General features: G+C 41.1%; 4 protein-coding genes across 5 annotated transcripts in view; 1 reads left to right on the forward strand and 3 right to left on the reverse strand.

Moving 5' to 3' along the window:
• Positions 1-19,646, reverse strand: part of pofut4 (protein O-fucosyltransferase 4) — a 327,876-nt gene that overhangs the window by 5,024 nt on the left and 303,206 nt on the right. The gene's annotated exons all lie outside the window — the stretch shown is intronic.
• plp1a (proteolipid protein 1a) lies at positions 904-6,217 on the reverse strand. 2 transcript variants are annotated; one of them, XM_079556778.1, is made up of 7 exons: positions 6,085-6,217; positions 4,028-4,214; positions 3,478-3,634; positions 3,111-3,279; positions 2,961-3,034; positions 2,823-2,888; positions 904-1,313 (listed from the first exon to the last, which is right to left on the reverse strand). In XM_079556778.1, exons 1-7 carry the CDS (start codon positions 6,086-6,088, stop codon positions 1,158-1,160), a joined length of 813 nt encoding a protein of 270 aa, XP_079412904.1. In that variant the 5' UTR covers positions 6,089-6,217; the 3' UTR covers positions 904-1,157. The 2 variants fall into 2 exon arrangements, with proteins under 2 accessions (XP_079412904.1, XP_079412903.1); XM_079556777.1 differs by lacking the exon at positions 904-1,313 and adding an exon at positions 1,349-2,520.
• pcdh20l (protocadherin 20-like) lies at positions 8,036-10,869 on the reverse strand. The gene is made up of 2 exons (XM_079556766.1): positions 10,799-10,869; positions 8,036-10,619 (listed from the first exon to the last, which is right to left on the reverse strand). The coding sequence occupies exons 1-2, from the start codon at positions 10,844-10,846 to the stop codon at positions 8,103-8,105; spliced, it is 2,565 nt and encodes an 854-aa protein (XP_079412892.1). The 5' UTR covers positions 10,847-10,869; the 3' UTR covers positions 8,036-8,102.
• Positions 11,887-14,312, forward strand: LOC306963266 (regulator of cell cycle RGCC). Its single transcript, XM_079556784.1, has 5 exons — positions 11,887-12,013; positions 12,254-12,418; positions 12,946-13,026; positions 13,525-13,587; positions 14,005-14,312. Exons 1-5 carry the CDS (start codon positions 12,004-12,006, stop codon positions 14,010-14,012), a joined length of 327 nt encoding a protein of 108 aa, XP_079412910.1. The 5' UTR covers positions 11,887-12,003; the 3' UTR covers positions 14,013-14,312.

Consider the following 19,646-nt stretch of genomic DNA (forward strand, 5'->3'; position numbering starts at 1 on the left):
CACGTGGTTCGTCTGTATTTATAGATGCCAGAGTTGTAAACGTTTATGTTGGACCAACACAGACATATTTTCAGTCGCCACTGCTCATGAAAGAATAAGCACAAACTTTTTGAATCTGAAAATTATTTTTTAAATTACACAATGTTACCACCAGATGCCACTAAAGCCACACACCTACAAATGTACTTGAGGTACGCAGTACAAAGGGTTTCCTCAAATGACCTGTGTGATTGCAGTTTTGTGCACTTTAAAATCCTAATAATTCTCAGATACAGTCCAACAAATAAATATGGTACAATTTTTTTGTTTTTTGTGCATGAGCCATTTGCTCACGGTGTTCATATGTTGTTCTTTGTTGCATGTCTAGGTACTTTTCTGTTTGAAATCATGTCATTTAGTCAGAAGTGTAAATGAGGGCTTGAACCTGTTGTCATTTTTGCCTTACTGCATTTTAGATGGTACAATTGTCAGCCATACTTGCTCAGTTCAAACTCGTATTGCTGCTTTTGACAGAGCGCCTTTGTCAGTATTGTAAGAATGTTGGAAAATGTAGGGCCTGGACACACAACTGACTAAACCGCTTAAGGGCATTCATTTCTGTTGCAAATTCTAAAATAACACTGAACGTCTGTGTAACTCGGAGCCTAAGTTGTGCATATGTAAAATTGGATTCACAGTTATCCCGTGTACAACTTCTTTATTGCACTATGGACAGTAAGACTGGTGGCGCCACTGTGTGTCAAGTTGGCAACAAGATAATATTTGCCCAGTGCAACAAATAAATATGCATAAATAATACTGGTCTGTTTTTTTGTTCTAATGAAAGGTAAATCATTAAAAACAAATACTGGACTGCAATGCTTTTGAACATTAGGCACAGCCATATTTAAAAACAAAACATCAGTTGTGCACAGTATTTATTTTTCTCTCTTAACAAAGGTATCAAGCTTGCACAACACTACAAAATAACAGTTGACAATGTTCATTTTTCTAATTTAACAATTAAGTCTGCTTTCGAACTACAATTATAACATTGTACATCATTGCAACAGAAACTACGAAAAGGAGTCGCTAATCCATCAATGAAAGTGACACTACAAATGTACACAATGATGTAAACTTTAACTATAGAGCATCAACATATTGTACACCAAGAGTCATGGATCAGGTGGCTCTGCATAGGGGGAGCAGAGCACCCCCTCTCGGTCTCTCTGCAGCTTGCCATACAGGTCAATGCTCCGCTCCGCTCTCAGCATCCGCCTGAGCTTCTTCAGGTAAAACTGGCTCAAAGCCAGCTGCAGAGAACTATGCACCTGTTCACAAATGGGACAAGACATGACAAGCTGCCAAACAAAACATGTCACTCCTGGATCCGCCTAACCACGGTCAAATGAGGGTCAAACACAAAGACACAAAAACGTTTTATAAGGCACAGTCCTTTACAGAAAAAAGGTTACACAAATTATATTGAGCCAGCCACCTCCACACTCCAGCTGGGTAAAGCTTGCACCAAAACAACAAAAAAAGACTAAGAAATCTAGTTTAAAAGGTTAAAAAAATGGCTAGGTAGTTAAGTTGAGATATTAAGGGAGCATTAAAGTTAGTGACACCGTGTTATACAATAACTACCTAAACTCCCCAAATCTAAAGATATCAAAGCAGTTGCACTGCAACAATACGTGTAGGATCAAATAATAGAACCTAGTGCTTTTTCACTATCTCACAATCCTGTGAAACAATTTGAGACCTTTTTAGATCAACTTTGAAATAGTAAGTAATTTTTAGACTACTCTAAATATTCTGTAACTCTGAGCTGTGAAAGCTTCAGGGGGTTGGGGTCAGGCAGCAGTGGGTGTCTGTGAGGTTGCTGCATAAGGCCTTTATACAAGTCTTTACTCTTTGTCCCAAAGCCCTCTTGCTTGACTCTGATATAACCCTTGGCACAGGCTCGTACAGCAGGTGGCCCCTACAGCGACCCCTCAGTCACTCACAAAGCAGCAGTGACTCTATTGTTGAGGCTTTTTCTCTGGCCCGTGAGAATAGTGCAGAGGTCAGCACACAGCTGCATATTCATGACTCTGGTCCTAATATGACCAGATGTGAAGGCGCCATGGTAAAAGCTAGAGGATTATTCTCTTCAGCCATAATCTAGAGTGCACGTCATGGTTATTTACGAATTAAGATTCAGTTTAGAGGCTTGTTAATACAGATTGAGGTTTTGAGTTGCACACCATATAGAAAAACACAATTATCAAAGGCAATTGAGGCAATACTTTGCATCATTTGGTGAGAAAATTAAAACAGACTTTGATTTGGAAAAACTATTTCAACGTTTTTATGCAAAAATAAGTCTTTATGGAAACCCAACGAACACCCAAAGTTCCCATTACATTTCCAGAGCTGGTGATGCTTGAAGGAGAGAGGCAACAGCTGGACAGGCTAACACCGTGAACCTATGCCCTTCCTCCCCAAATATCGCAGAACAGCAAAGTTATAAGTGGTGGATGCAGTGTAGGTCAGCTATAGAAAGAAAGAAGAAACAGTACGTCAAATGTGGTAAAAGGTTTACAATACCGTAACTTAATAATGACAATGATGACCAACGATAAGGAGTCATAAGGAATCTGACAGTGCTTCCACAGATGTGGCTGGCAGTGAAAACATTTCACCAGTGAATTGTGAAGTGTTTACAAATTGCGAAAGAGTCATTTAATTCTTGGAGGCCTGGACTGCCTACACATCTAGCATCACTGGATCATATGAGCCACATGAAATATCATGATTAATTCACTTAACTCACAAAAAGATGCTTTCTCACTCACCAGAGCCAGGAGGGTAATGCCTGCACCAGCGAAGGCCGCAATGTAGAGGTCATAGGTGATCCGGTACTGAGGTGAAGAGATTGTCAGTACTGCACAATCAATTCATTTACCGGTATTTTAATTACTGGGTGCACATACCTCTCTGGTCTTGCAAATAGAAGACAAGGTCATGCCGCACGCTTTTCCTGGTACTGCATTCCATGGCAGCAGTCCTGTAACAGAGTCATGTTTAGACCCTTACATTTACCTTTACATGCTTACATGCTTGTGTAAACAGTGCTGTTTTACCATACTGCCGTGCATCAACACAGAGCTGGTTGATACTGGCAGGGGTCTCGGTGAGGACATCAATAGTGTGGCAGGTGGCATCCATGTTGTAGAAGAAGTGGACAGGCAAAGCGGAAAAGGCAAACACCAGCAGCCACAGCACAGCAAGTATATATGTCATCACAATGAACTGTGCAGGAGTGAAAAGACTCATTAAATAAATTCAGCCATTGAGAATAAAGTAACACTCATGTTCAAAATTATGTGTCATGTATCTTGTGTAAACAACCAAACATTATCACCTGGATAAAAATATAGTTCCCATAATATATTAATCTGGATCTATAATGTAAGTGCCCTTTGTGCAGTCCCTCTCTGAGCCCCTTACCGTGGAGCTCAGGCAGCGGCCACACATGGTGCTCCGAAACTCCCCAAAGGTTTGCCTGGCAGCGCTGGTGGTGTAGAAACCCTCAGCCAACAGTACAATGCAATAGAGGAAGAAGAAGGAGGCCAAACCATAGATGACATACTGGAAATATTGAATTCTGCAAGAGAAGGTTTCATTATCAAATGTATGGGCCGTAGCAATTTTCAGATACATAGCAGTGGACATGACATGCAAACGGTTGCACTGAGCACAACATCTTCTATAAGCTGCAAACCAACCTTCAGCACGCAGCAATCCAGAACATCTGTCAGGAATGCAGTCGATATCAAATTTCAAGCTACTCACTACTCATTTTACCTTTGTGCTGAAATTACATTATTGTGTGCCGATGGCAGAACATGCGTATCTTGGCCTGATTCACCTAAATCATCTTTGGGTGTTCCATGGTTATTTCAAAGATTATGAGTTTGTGTGTATGTATTGTAATGGTCAATTCAAGCAAAACCTCCTTGGATGCTCTAACCTAGTAGGCGTCTCTTTTGTTACTCACATGTATGCAAGTGTTATGTAGTCCTGGAGGTTTCGTGCAAAGTAAGTCTCGATGAGCCTCTCCGTCTCTGTGAGCGCCTGGTGTCCGCAGCCACAGAACAGGGCGATGCCAGAGAAGCACAGCAGCGTCGCAACCAGTGAGCAGTATGGCACTCCACCCAGACAGCGCATGCAACAGTCATAGCAGCCTGTAAATCAGATCAGCAGGTCATCATGTTAGAAGCTGCAAGATAAGTCTATGTATCCCCAAACCATTTATCAGCTAAGCCTATAAATTACCTGTACTACATACTTTTAAAAGGCGTACTATCCCATTTGAAGAAATCAGATACTTGGACTCCAGATTACACAAGTTCAAGTCCAATTCCTGCCACTACTAGTTCTGCTGCTTCAATGGGATATAAGTATCATGGTACATGTGAAGTGAAGAGGGTTTGGTTTCAAATTTGCAAATTGCAAACTACGCTTTCGGTTTGTTTATGTTATTTATGTCTTGGTGGGTTTAATTCCAAAGGTTAGTTTGGAACCTGGATACTGTAAGGTTAAAGGAAATTGACCATTTGGCCCATTCCTCAAGGCTGCAGGGACAAAACACTTTCTCAAGGCAATTTTATTCACTTTTTTAACGTACTATATCCTAAAGTGAGCGACTACTAACTCTGGTTCATTTGCTGGAGATGAGGATTCTCTAATAATGCTGTGGTTTTGATTCATATGCCAAGGGTTAAAGGGTTTTGTCTATACAGACTCAGGACCGTGAGTCCATTCAGTGGCCGGTGCGCAGAATGTGAGAAAAAGGGGGGAGGACTGGAGTAGAGACAAAGTCCAAGAAACAGAGAGGCTGCCTTTGTGACTGCAAGAGACAGCCCCTTTTGTCCCAGCAGCATCATGAGGCTACAAGAGCGACCAATGTCTCGCAAACAAAAGCCATGACTATCACTGCGGCTTTTTCTATGTATAGACCCAGTTGTCTATACTTCCTTATGAGGAGACATAGGAAAGTTTTACTTGGAGGGAAAAGCAAATGTTTAAATCAACAATGGTACTGTGTGTGCTACTGCATCCACTGAGACAATTGAAAAAGTGGATGGTATCAGTGCTGTGAACACAGATGGGGTGGAGGAGCAATGATAGTGCGGTACAAGAACTATTCTTTAAAATGCAGTAGAGAAGGGAGATTTATGTCACATTTCAATAAAAAAAAAAAATAATGTTAAGATTAACAGAGCAAATAATGTACCATTATTGTACATTATTTTGTATGTACATTATTTTATATGTACATTATTATGTACCATTATACCATATGTGCAAATAAATTATGTACCATTATACCATATGTGCAAATAATGTACCATTATTGTACATTATTTTGTATGTACATTATTTTGTATGTACATTATTATGTACCATTATACCATATGTGCAAATAAATTATGTACCATTATTTGCACATATTGACCTTTACTGCCCTTTCAATTTGATGGTCCTGCTGATATCCAAACACATATTGGAAACTAAAATTCTTCACTTTCGGTAAAATGTATTACAATACAATTCTATTACACTACTTTTAAAATCATAGTCAACTTTGAAAAATATATAGGGGCCTAGTAGGCTACTACATTAGGCCAGCATTATAAGTCAGCATACAGTTCTTTAAGCATCAGTAAAGTGCACTGGAGCACCTGAGCCACTCAGGGGAACCGGGGAAGGGGATCTGTCGATCAGACAGCGACCAGGGCGGAGGAATACAGGCAACGTTTGAAATATATCTAGCTCCATTTCGGCTCAAAATGAAGAAGGATTGTGAACCAGCGTAAATGCGACAAGACTTTTCTGTGAGTAAGTAGTGATGCCCTTTGAAGCATGAAATAATTCAGTATCGAAGCATCAGACGGTGAGTGGTAGCCGAGTCCAAAGTGAAAAAGCTTTAATAACTTTTGGCCTCTCGCACAGACCTTATCATAGTGTGCAACGACACGAGGGAAATGGCACATTTGAAATAAGCGATTTTCTTCTTAGTTTAAGAGATAATAATGTCAGAGAATGACTTACCCATGTCTGTACGGATGCGTCAGAATTGCTGGCCACTGCTCTCCGCAGCTGCTCTGCTGATGATATGCGCAACTAGTTTTCGTCCCCCGTATATCAATCTCAACTCGCTTTCTGTTCCACAACAATGAACAGGCCCCACTGACTGCAAGTGCCATCTCAAAGAAACAATGTCGCTTTTCAATAAACTCTGCGAAGACAATATTGAGGAGGTCAAGGTTCTTACGCGCAGTGGCATTTTGCACGGGTCATTGTTGCTGCACATTAGCATCAACTTTAACTTGCAAATAGGCAACGCTGGGACTTTCTGTAAAACCTCAATTAGCTTCAATTAATTCCTTCTGCAAAACAAGCAACAACTTTAAAAAACTGTATATTTCAGGGGTAACTTTGCTGGTCAAACAAAAAATAATTCATTCAACAGATTTCACTGGCATAATGTGTTCCTTATGTTCAGGCATTTGGTGCTGCAGACTGACAAGGTGCGTCGGCTCATCCGCCGCAGACACTGTTATGAAATCAACGGGGACAATCCGATAAGCGCAGGTATAATATTCAGAGATTCTTTTCAAACAGAAATGATAGGGTAGGTCACATAACTGAAGTGCAATAGTGCGTTGACCAACCTTCATTTTTTGAGAATAAGCCTCTGAGCCTCTCAGAAAAGTGAATCCGTCCAGTAGATGGCAGACTTTTACCTTACCTCTTCACTGTTCAAGACAACTATGCACTTACACAGTGACCTGTGATGAAAGCAACAGTTGAAGTAAATTCTAAAACTGCTTGATTTTGCTTTTATATATTGACATTTTAAATAGACACTGCAGGCATACTTAAAATCTAGATAGAGATGGTGTTGATAATCTTGTATGTCTGAAAAAACAAACTACAAACCTGCATGCCAACAGGACCTGCTGTTTTTTCCCCTTTTCATAAATGATTATGTCGAATCTTTTCAAATGTTTAATGTGGGTTTGTAAGATTTCATAAACATGATCAGTTTATGTGAACAGGTATGAGGAAAACATAACTATTGGCAAATTGATTGATTCCCATTAACAGAACATTTTACATGATGTAGAATCTGTTTATATTTCTGTTTCGTGCGCCCCCTTCTTTTGAGCAACACACTTTCTCCATTGTAATCTTTTATATTCAAACTCGTGTCATATCTGGTTAAAAGTATAATTTTTTGATGCCATAATAATTCAGAGAACGTTGCTAGTGCAATGAAAAATACATTTGCTGTGTGAATTTTTACTTTCTTTTACCGACCTAGCTTAATCGAGCATTTGGTGTCTGGAGATGGCGCCTCGATAACTGATGACCTGTGAATGTAGAATCGTGTCAAGTCAACATGCTTTTTCAAACTTTGTGCAATGCTTGACTTTGTTTTTAATCTGCGATAGATCCTTCCTTTGGCGAGGCCTTCCTTAAACAACATTGCAAACTTCTCAGACATAAGAAATCCGGAAATCCAACAACATGCTTTAAGTGAGAGGCCGCAGTGGCAGAACTACCAAATTCCACATATGATAAAGTGACTTGAGAATAAGCCTTCATGTACAAGCCTGCCCACATGGTTTAAGTTTCTTCGTGAGTGACTTTTTCAGCACCGGTGACATTACACCTCTTTGTGTGACTAAATACTCTCCATCACTCAAAGCTGAAATCAGAGAAGAACTAATCAAGTCAAGCAGACAATTGCCTTAGCTGCGGGGGTCACTGCAGCTAAGGCCACTTAAGATAATGACTGAAAGAGATACGACACAAACTTACTGCAAAATGTTTATCAGCGGACAGATACATCAGATTTCAATTCATACAAGCACACATTGCATCGCCACATTACTGCAGGTTAAACTTCTAAAACACGCCCTTAAGCTGACTGCATTCGCAAACTTAAAACCTTTGCACAGTGAAGAATTTGATAACACACAAAAGGTGACACGAGGCATTTGCAGAGTTCATTCTTTTCATTCTTGGCACGACACAGAGAGGGTTGCACACATTGCTTGCTGCTATTCATCTGTGTAATATTTATCTAGAAGTTTCAGGGGGACTTCACTCTCCTTAGTGTTTACTTTTGCTTCTCTTTGAGACCTTTTCCTACGTCTGTGTAAAATAACAGTCCCCACAAATAGGCATATAGAGATGACCATCATGCCAAGGCCTATAAATAAGATGATATGAATTTGGTTACTGGACTCGATTGATTCTGTACTTGCAGGACACCCTACGCTCTCTGAAGTGGCGGGAGAGGGCCAGAAGGGCTCCTGGGGTTCACAGTCTAAGTGGCAGGTGTCCAGGCTGTCGTTGACCAAAAGATTGACCCAAACCGCAGTGTGTAGTGGAGATGGCTTCCCCCTGTCACTGACTACAATAAAAAGGTTGTGCATTCTCAAGTCCGGCCCTAAGAGGCGCTGTGCCAAGGTAATGTTTCCCGTCCTGGGGTCCACTTTGAATGGCTGGCTTTGGTTTATAACTGTGTACATCAGCTCTGAATTCATCCCAGAGTCCTGATCAACTGCGTAGACTCGCGTGATGGTCGTGCCGGCTGTTGTATCCGGGGACACGGTTAGACACGATACGTTACTTTCCGGGAGGATGACTTTTGGTTGGTTGTCATTGATGTCCTCTACATAGACCGTGACTTTGACGCTGGAGGACAGACGTATTCGGGAACCGTTGTCAGATGCCATGACCCAGAATTCATAGCGGTCCTGCATCTCTCGGTCCAAGCGGGTGGTAGTGTGCAACGTTTTCTTAGAGTTGGGTATCACAAACGGTCCACTGTCGTTTAGACCATTCATGACATACATTGATATCTTGCCGTTGTCACCTTCATCTGCATCCGTCGCCCCTATTGCGCCCACCTGAGCCAAGACAGGGACATTCTCTCGGATAAAAAAGATAAAGTGGGGCATTACGAAAACCGGTGAGTTATCGTTTTGGTCTACAACCTGTATATGTACTGTGGCTGTAGTTTCAAGGGGAGGAGAACCACTGTCTTGGGCAATAACTCTAACAGTGTGAGTCTGCTGCTGTTCCCTATCCAGGGAAACAGACACAAACAGCTGACCCGTGCTGTGGTCAATGTTAAAAATGCGAGATGTGTGCGCTCCCAGCCTGTAGGCCACCCTGCTGTTGTCCCCGCTGTCGGCATCAGAGGCAGTGACCTGTAGCAGCTCCACGCCCGGCCGGTTGTTTTCCTCCAGCTCCAGCTCGTAAAAAGAAAGAGGAAAAAGTGGAGGGTTATCGTTGACATCAGCCACTGCAACCCATATGACACGAGCTGAGATGGTGATCACAGATTCCTGTGCAGAACGCTGCACTACCACTGAAATGTGATGTTCTCTTTTCTCCTCGTAGTCTAAAGGCTTTGAAGTTGAGAGCAGGTATTTGCCTCTCAGATGGCTCAATGTGAAAGGCACTTCACCCTCAATGTATAGAGAGGAGTTAAAGCCTGTGTCACCCTGGAGCTCTAGCACTGCCAATGGAGTAGGGGGCTCATTCTCTGCGACTATGAGAGTCTGGTTTTCATGTCGTGCTATGAAGCCCATCTTTATTGTAGGCTCCTCTTTTGGCCTGGGGAGGACAGATACGGTTACCCGAGTGTCCACTGGGGAACAGTGGGGACTGATAGCTAGCACTTTTAATATCAGCTCCTCCATGTCGTCACTGTGTAGGTTCTGTCTCAGAATGATGGATCCCGTCAGGCTGTCCAAGCTGAAAAGCCCCATGGCCCGTTCGGACACTTTGGGACTGAAGGAGTAAGTAATGGCAGAATTTGAACCCAAATCCAAGTCAGTGGCTTTGACCTGGGCCACCAGAGTATTCTTTGGTGAATCTGCCAAAATGGTGGCGTTATGAGGACTGTGCGGACTGAAGATAGGGCAATTGTCATTGACGTCTGTCACTGTGATTATCAATGCTACAGAGGACGTTAAAGATGGTGAACCCCTGTCTTTGGCCACAAGTGCCATGTTGTACTCATCCTTGGTCTCTCTGTCCAGAGGAGCTTTTACAACTAGCTTTAAATCTTCATTTTCAACTTCCAAATCAAAAACTCCATCAGACCTGTCTAGAAGGTACAAAATGTGTCCATTACTGCCAATGTCCCTGTCCTGGGCCAGAAAATCCAGTAAAAATGCTGCTCCAATAGTTACATCCTCAGACAAGTTTAGATGTATTTCTAGATTTTCAAAATGAGGCGCATTGTCATTGATGTCTTCCACAATGACAGAAAACTGTACCGGATCTTCTGTGGCTCCCACAATAACTGTGTGTCGTATAATGCACCCATCAGCCCTAGTCTCTTCAGGGCACAGCTCCTCTCGATCCATTCTCTTCTCTGTGGTGTACAAGTTCCCAGTGTTATGGTCCAATCGCAGGTAATCCTGAGTCAGGAGTTGGTATGGAGATGAGAAGTATGGACTTAACGTTCCCACAAGAACCCCGGCCCCCTGCTCCTCTGGGATAGAGAAGCGGACTGCACCACACATTATGAGACCGAGGTGGACCACAATCAGAAGAGTCTGATGGGACAGGGGACAGAATGAATTAACAGTATTAGGCAAGTGTATAAAAGTCTTACTTGCTTAAATATCAATTAAACAACCTTCAACTTTTCAGACACAATTTTAGTTTGTTTTAATATAATCTGCTATAATATAAAATTACTCTCAGAATGTTGCATTGTTTCTCACACACTGACCTGTATCTGTGGAGCCCGGCTCATATTAGCAGCAGTCCCATAGTCCATTGACCTCACATGTTACCTGAGTTCCCTGCCATTGAGTGAGTGTGTGTCAGACAAATGGAGTGGGATAAACCTGTGCAGTAGAGGCCCCTCCTCCTGCAGTTACCTTGCGTGTGACTGACACCTGAGACTACTCACGGAGTACAGGTTTAATTACCTGCACTTGATGTTGTTGTTATGCCACATTGTGATCAATAGAATAATAAGCCCAGGGCCTTTTGAACGGTAAATATTTCTCCTTGAATGTTTCCGTTGAGGGCGTGCCTTTCGCCAGAACGTAGTATTACTATCTGACACATGTTGTGTCAGATAGTAATACTATCTGACACAGTATTACTATGTGTCAGATATATATGTCAAAGGACATATTTAATCCTTTGATTAAATATGTCCTTCAACACTTGTCAACACTGGGCCCATTTCTAAATCAGTTTTTTTGTTTTTTTAAATCTTGTTTTTTGTTTTTGAATCTCTCCATGTGCACAGACCGAGCTGTGTGTTAGGCCCTGGTCTGCAGCCTTGCAACCTAATTTTAAAATAAATATCCTTCCATTAATACACTTTAATGTACCCCATTTAAACTCTCCTACATCCTCCTTGTTCTATCTAGAGCCAGTCCCGCTCTGCCTGTAACTACATTGAATTGTTGTTGCTCCACAGTGGCCTCTACTGTAAGCCCAGGGTACAGGAACTCAGTGTTAGTAACTTGTTCTGCCAAAATGACTCCTGGGAAAACAAATCACTGCAAAGAACCCATGTGCTAAGAAACATTTTTGAATTGTTTATTTTATTTTTTTAAATTTTAGGCCTATTTTTTATCAGCATCTTCTTGTTAGCCCAACGATAATCCATCAGGACTTTCGTTGGAAGGAAAAGAGTAGATTGTGTAATAGTCCGTTGGATCTATTTGCAGACTTAAGTTGTTTTCCTCAAATTTTCCGGTAGCTCCACCATGGACGTGAGCCAGACACATGTGAGCCCCACTCTGTCTACTACTCTAGTGTGTGACGCCAGGCGCTGCGTGATTGGCTGGGAGGCGTCTGTGGGCCCTGCAGTGGGGGGGCCTCAGGATAAACGTGCAGACGTGCTCGTCACTTCACACAGTTTTTGGTCCGATTTTAGCGTTTAGCTTTACTGCTTCTGCCAACGTTACGTCAGACATGACCACAGGTAAGACTGACCTTTTTAATAAAATGTATATGGCCTATTTAGAATTTACTTTTATTTTGTTTAATTGAATTGTAACTTCACCAAATACAGTATAGTTATAGTGCCATTTGTTTCACCTATCGCCCAATAATCCTTCCAGTGTATTTTGGTCAATTATGGTATTCACGTTTTACACTGTAGTTTGTGGCCCCTTGACAAAATCTCTTTTCCAAACACAATGTTGCTTTCCTCATGTCACAGAGATAGAGCTGGAGCTGGGGGCCTTGCTGCAGGAGTTCCAGGACGTGGTGGAGGAGCTCAAAGCCCCCTCGAACTGCCGAGCTGACTCTTATCAGAACGTTCTGGAGGAAGCCAAGAGCCGGACGGGACAGTGGGACGACAGCGGGGTGGAAGACAACGACAGTAGTAAGCGCTCTTAGTTACAGTATGATCACAGGTTCAGTACATAGAAGAGCTTCTACTCTGTGGATCATAGCATTGTGGTTGATACAGCGGAACTCAGGGGCATTAGCAGAGCCCCTTTTATCGGCAAACACAACAGCAGCTTGACATTTAAAAATTTACATGAAATTGGTGCTTCATAAAAAAAAGACTAATCTCTGAATAGTTACCAAAGTAAGTGTTTGCCTTGGGCCACCAATATGCTCAACACTTGTTAACATTTGTAAAAAAAAAAAAAAGTAAAGCCTTTGTGAGGTGAAATAAGAAAAAGCTCTTTGCTGCTCCCTTGTGTGGTTATTTTTGAAAGCGTTTTGGGACATAATGGTTCAAGTGGAGAGCTACATCACTTGAGAAACACTAACACAAAAAAATAATTTACCTTTAATTTTTTTTAATACTTATATAATTACATTACACTGCTCTCATTGTTCATCATTTACATGAGTTGTCCTTGGTGGGTGTAGTGTGTTTATCTTTGCCTCTTCCTCCAGGCAGTGAAGTGTCTTTGGGAAACAGTCTGAACAGCAGTGAGGAGGAGCTGCACACAGCAGGCATAATGCTGGCCCCGAAAGGTACGAGAGCGTCGATCTCCATCTCTATCTACAGTCGTGCTCTACAGCGATCACTATCACAGCTCTGATCACTATCAGCCACACAAACCTCTTTACCTCGGAGCCAGGAGCTCTTTTGTTTTTGCACAACAAAGCCGGTGGCCCTGTCAGTGTGAAGCCTCTTCTTCTGAGGCAGGAAGCCTTTGTGCTGTCATGTCTTAAGTACCTCGCTTCATGTGAGTGAAAAGATGCAAAAAAGCTTTTACATCTCCCCAGAAACCCCCTCCACAAAAACGAACATATAGGCGAATTGGATGTATTGATTATTCATGCTTAATTCATCTTCATCTTGTGTTGCATAATCGTTTTTCCCTTAGTTCTACAGCACGTTTGTACTTTGCATATGTAAACCTGGGACTTGAGGTTTTCCAAAGGAAATGCCAAAAACGCAGCTCCACAAAAATTTTCCATTTCAGTCTTTTCCATGAAGTTTCTCAAATGTCTCTACTCTCTCCTCAGCCAAGATGGGAGACACACAGGAGCTCGAGAGCTTTATTGACATGTTGGACAGAGAGCTGGCTGGTATGTATTTCAGGGAATAATCTTTCCTATCACTCAATCCTCCGTTATCCCTTCTGCATTAAAGCTGACACATGCTGCAGTGTAATGGTGACACGACTCTGACAGAGACCATTTGTTTTACACTTTGAAACTACAATCAGTGGCCAACTCACTTCTGTAGTGCCCTCTTCCATTTATCTCTAAGCGCCTGTTGTGTGCAAATGCCATGTCTGGGACTCAGGTGGGCTATCTGCACCCTTTAGTGATAATAGCATACTTGACTACATGAGCAGGATCATCCTGCTTATCTAAACCACTGCTACAGCAAAGCCTAGGACACACCATCATTGTAAAACAATGTCCTACTGTTACAAGGAAATATTAGTCATATCTTTCTGCAAGAGTATTCGCTTTTATATGTTCTGTCTATTTTTGCAGAAATGTGAAAAGGATCGTCCGTGAACTCAGTGGAAGGTGTATTGTGGCCCGTGGGAAATGTGCACTGGTACTGGCTGAGCAGATCATCTACAGGAGCAGCTGTTTTACTGCCTGCTGTGTAAGACCCATTTGCACATGACAAAGAAGACATTACGTTTAACCACAGACCCATAAGATCTGGTTTTATGAAGAAAATCGTGACGCTTGTTACATTTTATTTGCATTGACATCTAAAGGATTTAAGTGTTCTGCTGTATTATAAATTATATATGTATTTTTCCACAGTTTAGGTCCAATGTATATTTGTATAGTATATGAATTATTGTGAATTGTTTGCTCATAAATTAATGAATAAAAATACATTTTTGATTGACTTGTCACTCTTTATTATTATTTGAGATTTCCTTGTTTATATAGCCACTCTTTTCACACGATAATGCGCACATCTGTCTGTGCCCTTCCCCTCTTCATTCTTTAGACGTGACTGTTGCTTTGTCAACGGTAACTTTTGCTTCCTGTCTTTGCGGTCGTTTAGCATTTGAGTTTCACTTCTACCTCTCAGCTCACATGTGCACCTTTCATTTGTGCCTCCAAGCAAAATACTATACATCGTTGTACATGGAAAAGAGAAGCAAGTCAAACACACTTAATGATAATGCCAAGCATAAGTGCACAGTAACATTAATGTAGACATCCTTGCCAAAAACAAATATGTTAAATGTGTGTGTTTTTTAACATTTTGGAGATCATGTTTCAAGAATAAAATAAGTTACCCATATAGAGAACATTGTTTCCAGTTTGGCTTTACCCAAATCAAAAAAGCTTATTGACGAGAGAGCAACAGTGCCTCATTTGAAAGAAAACTGCTTGTAACTTTTCATCACGTGGTGCAGTTTTGTCACATTTTTCTCATGTTTTTTCCTTTCTTTTTATGTTGCTTTTTTGTGTGTTTTCGTTGCATTTTTGTCCCTCTTTTGTCCCTTTTTTATCCTATTATTATTACTTTTCAGGCACTTTCTTGTCATTCTTTTGGGGGCTTCTGTGTTGCTTTGTTTCGTTGCTATTTTGCCATGTTTTTTGTCACTTTTCTCTTTTGTTATTGTTGCTTTTCTTTCTCTTTTGGCACTTTTTCCGTGCCATTTTCTTCACGTTTTTGTCGCTCTTTTATCACTTCTTTTGGGTCACATTTTCATTAATATTGCCAAACTGGAGAAAGTCAGGCTGTGGGTTAAGAGGTAAAGGCTATTCTGTGACGTTTTACTACAATGTGACTTGTCGGGCCGGTAATGTTTTTCATTGTCACTACCTTCAACTAAAGGCATTAAGTGGGCTTTTACTGTGAGGCAAAGAAAAGGAAAATCATCAAAATATCCTGTCTCTATGGGGTTTAAAACCAGTCAATACTTCAGTCTTCTTCCAGTCTTTCTCAAATGGCGATTCTCCTACGAATGAGCATAAATCGCTCACCAAATTACAACCAAAGACAACGCAGTGGGTGTATGAGGAAGAAAGTGCAACCACAGGTAGAGATGCTCACTATAAGGGGAAACAGTTCTATATTTGTTGTATTTGCCGGGCAGCGAGTTTCCTGAAAATACATCGCAGCAAATAAGAATTTCGGCTCGAGTGCTTTATTGACTTGCTATGATTCAAACTTAACAAATCCCCTTGACAGTTTGTTGATTTGGCCCGTCATCCATTACACGGGCCCGGGTGAAATATTGCAGATAGAGATTGTGGGTCGACCTGTTCTGGGGACTTATGTCAGCGGTGGCAGCAGGAGGAAGGAAGGCAGAACGTTTAAGATATTGCCCGACTACTTTTTCTGTCTCATTAAAAGACCATTTGTCGGGAAAAGTTGAACCAAACTCCGAACCCCGTCCAAGTATTTAACCTGCTGTCCAGTGGCTTGGCAGTAGAGACGGCGTTTTAAGGAGGGAATATAAAGGGAGAATGCATAATAGGAACAATACAGCGGGATGGTGTCGTGTAACCTGTTTTCTTTTGTGTGTCGTCTGTTCCAGTTAGAAGAAGAAAAAAAAAAATCGCTAGGATGACTGATTGAGGCCACAGCTGTTCGCCAGAGTCACAAACAAACTTGGCTTTCAGAATGATGGAGCTTCCCTCAAAACCAAGGGCACATCCTGTTTTTAGAAGGAGCAAACGGGTAAGGAAGGAAGGCTCAGGTATGCACAAAAAGGTTGGATGTTGCACTTATATATATATAGGTCCAACTTTAGAATGTTCTGGAGAAGTCACCATTTTATTCATCATTTGATACACTCATTTATTCAAGAAGAGAGGCAGATTTTTCCCATCCCAATATTCAGGTTTTGCACCTTCTCGTCTTTTAAGAGAATACAAAGGGTATAACTTTATTTACAGTTTTTTGATACATTGTACCAACATATATTTAGTACAATGTGCTTTGTAGCAATCTGTAATAAGTTGTACCTATAGGTTAGATACACAATGGAATAACTTGTATTAGTACTTTGTAGGTACACAATGTAATAGGACACAAGACCCTCACGGTTAGGGTTAGAGTTATTTCTTATTACATACCTACAAACTACATATGATTCCATTGTGTATCTAGCCCATAGGAACAAGTTATTACACATTGTTACAGAGCACATTACATTGTACTAACTTTAGTTTGGTAAATTGTATCAAGGGTTGTGTAAAATAAAGTGTTACCAAAAAAAGTTATAGTTTGCACAATAGAATTGTTTGATTTCAGCTTTATTCCAACGTTTTATACGAGAACCTGTAACTTACAAGGCCGGAGTTTCTCAAAAATGTAAATCAATTGTCACTACAGACAAATTTCCTTTCTAATCTTGAACAAGGTGCGTTTTTATTAGAAGCGGACCGATATATCGGCCTACCGAACAATATATCGGGCCGATATTTGGGGATTTTACAACATCAGCTATTGGCTGATCTAGTGGCGAAAAAGCTGATATTTCTGGGACCAAAAAAGATAGAGATTTCCCATTATTTGCATAGGAAAGTCAGGGCTTTAAATCGACTTCTCCCACAACTCACTAGGCCTCAGGGGAGGTGAGAAACATCGCAATGAAAATTGGTTTGCTTCAAGTTTGTTAAACACAAGCTTCACTAAACCTCCGTCAATATGGACATGCTGCATGTCATTTTGAAGTGCAGAACCTGGAGAATTCAATCCTGAGTTAGTTCTAACCTCCACTATTGTATTTTTGATCACTGCGAAAAATGCAGCGGCTAGGAACAATATGCTAATACTAACGAGAACTAATCAAAGCTGAGACAGAAACGATCACCTAAAGTAATAAAATAAAATCGGCCAGTGCTGGAGCGGCCACGTATTTGTTTTTTACAGGATTATAGACCAGACATTTGGAAAAAATTGCCAAAAATGGCGCTCAAAAACATTGGCCGATATCGGTTGACCTTTAGTTCTTATATGTAATTCCAGCTGGATTCATTGAGTTTTTAACCCCAAGAGACAACTTTATTGTTTGTACTTTTTCTACTTCAGTTAATTGGAGAGAAAATAAAGTAAATTAAAAATCATACATATTCAAACATATATTCTCTTCGATTTTTGTCTCCCAGACATGACAGGTCTCATTGCCATGTGAAATATAAAATTATAGAAAATCCGCAACACACTTTCAGCAAAAGTTTCAAATTGATATCGTTGTCTTCCTCTTCACCTGCAGTGTCTTTAAACTAAACTGACGAAATTTGAGACACACTATTTGACTTAAACTACTGTAATTTCTCATTTCCACAGTATTTCCCAGCCGTGCCTGTAGCCGCACTGTCTCTTCTTGTTGTAAAAGTACCTGTTTTGCGGTACTTGACACGACCAACCCAATTACCCGTGTCACCGCGCGGCGCAGGAACAGTCAGAGGCTCCTCATTATGCAGGATAATTCCTTTATTAGATTGCTCTTCGGTGGGATCTGATGTAATGTATCGGGTGGTCTTATGGGAACACCTCCCTGTTGTTTATCTGCTAATTACTCTGAGGAAGGTGGGTTGATTGGCAGCGCGCTCAAGTGGGAGGCCAGCGTGTCAGCCAGTCGCGGTGTTTAGATAACAGACAGAGTAGATGATGAATGAACCACATTCATTAGCAGCTAAATTAAAATGAATTGATGTTATGATGAGACGCCGAATAGGTATTAGAGATGACGTCTTAATAAAGATCTTGCAGTTCCTCATGGCCTCCACCTATAGCCCCAGGCAGTCTGTAATGAATGTCACATAGACTTAAAATCTACCCACACAACACAGAATTCTCAAATTAATGAAATCATAATTGACTCTATCTGAAAGGAGACACTGGTTATTATCAACTAATGAATAAATGAAGCGCAGATATGGCCTATGGCGCGCAGACAGCACAGACCAGAGCAGAGATAACATGCAGGGCACGTGGTTTTGTGTCATCCGCCTGATGGGGGAGTGAGCTACGCCCGTCCCAAGAGAGAGCAAGCCCCACAATGGTCCCGGTTAACAATGTGCTACCAAGGAATCCGGCACACTCCCAGTTTCTGAACAGTTGCATAACATGCACCAGCTCGCTCGTATCCTGGAAATCCTCTGTGACAAACTCTTAACACCATTGTTACATAAATGACTTAAATTTGGATAAAACCCGAGTCGTGGTGTCATAGATCAGCCTTTTGCCCGTCAACTCTCGCAGTTAGCAATCTGTTTAAGCCACATTTGGTAATGAAGTCCTGTCGACTAGTGCTGGTTGTTTATGGAGTGCTACAAAATGATCTGGAGTTAACAGTTTTTAATCAGTGTTGCGAACATAAATTTAAGCTGTCAGCTGAAATAGATTCATATCAGCCATTTACAAATGACTGTATAATTGACTGCTGACATTTAACGTATATCAAACTCTGGAGTTTTTGATCACTTTTTGAATTATGCATGACAGTGTGGAATTACAGCAGAGTCACTGTTCTATCAATTATTTTTTGCGATTTCTTTTATTGTTGGAAAAAAGTCTGCATTTCATCCAATCAGACATTTAATTATTTTCCGAGATATTTCAAAATCTCAAAAAATGTTTTCCAAAACTGCTTAAGCATGTTTATCTTTCTCACACGCAAACGCCGCCACATCTGTTTAGATTAAAATCAAGAAGCAAAACCAGACTTCGAATACTTATCTATACTAAACACTCACTACTTTACATCAGATAACTAAGCATCAGAGAAAATGTCGGAGAAGTTCAAGTTTTTACAAGACAAGACAGTTTTCAACATTGGATTAAATTACGAGGTTCATATAGGTTAAGATTGAAACCGGTTGTAACAGCCTGAAAGCCTGATTGATGTTTGGTGGTTTAATCTTAGTGTCCTTGTGCAAGACACTTCACCAGCTTTGTCTCCACTGGTCTATGAACTCTTAATGTGAATGTGCGATAACTGATGATTGCCTATGGCTGCAATGGTTGACTATGGATGGGTGATACCAATGATTTCATTTACTATCTCATGCTAAATGAGCTAAACCAAAACTGCTCTGGGTCCTTCCCATTGCCATGAGTCAGTATGTATGAGTCGGCTAAGAACCTTGGGGTTGTTTGACAGCTTTGTAATATTTGACAAAGGCCGACCTGGAGCGTGTCATGC

The sequence above is a fragment of the Gobius niger genome (assembly GCF_951799975.1).
Source record: "Gobius niger genome assembly, chromosome: 5".
In the NCBI taxonomy this organism is placed as follows: Eukaryota; Metazoa; Chordata; class Actinopteri; order Gobiiformes; family Gobiidae; genus Gobius; species Gobius niger.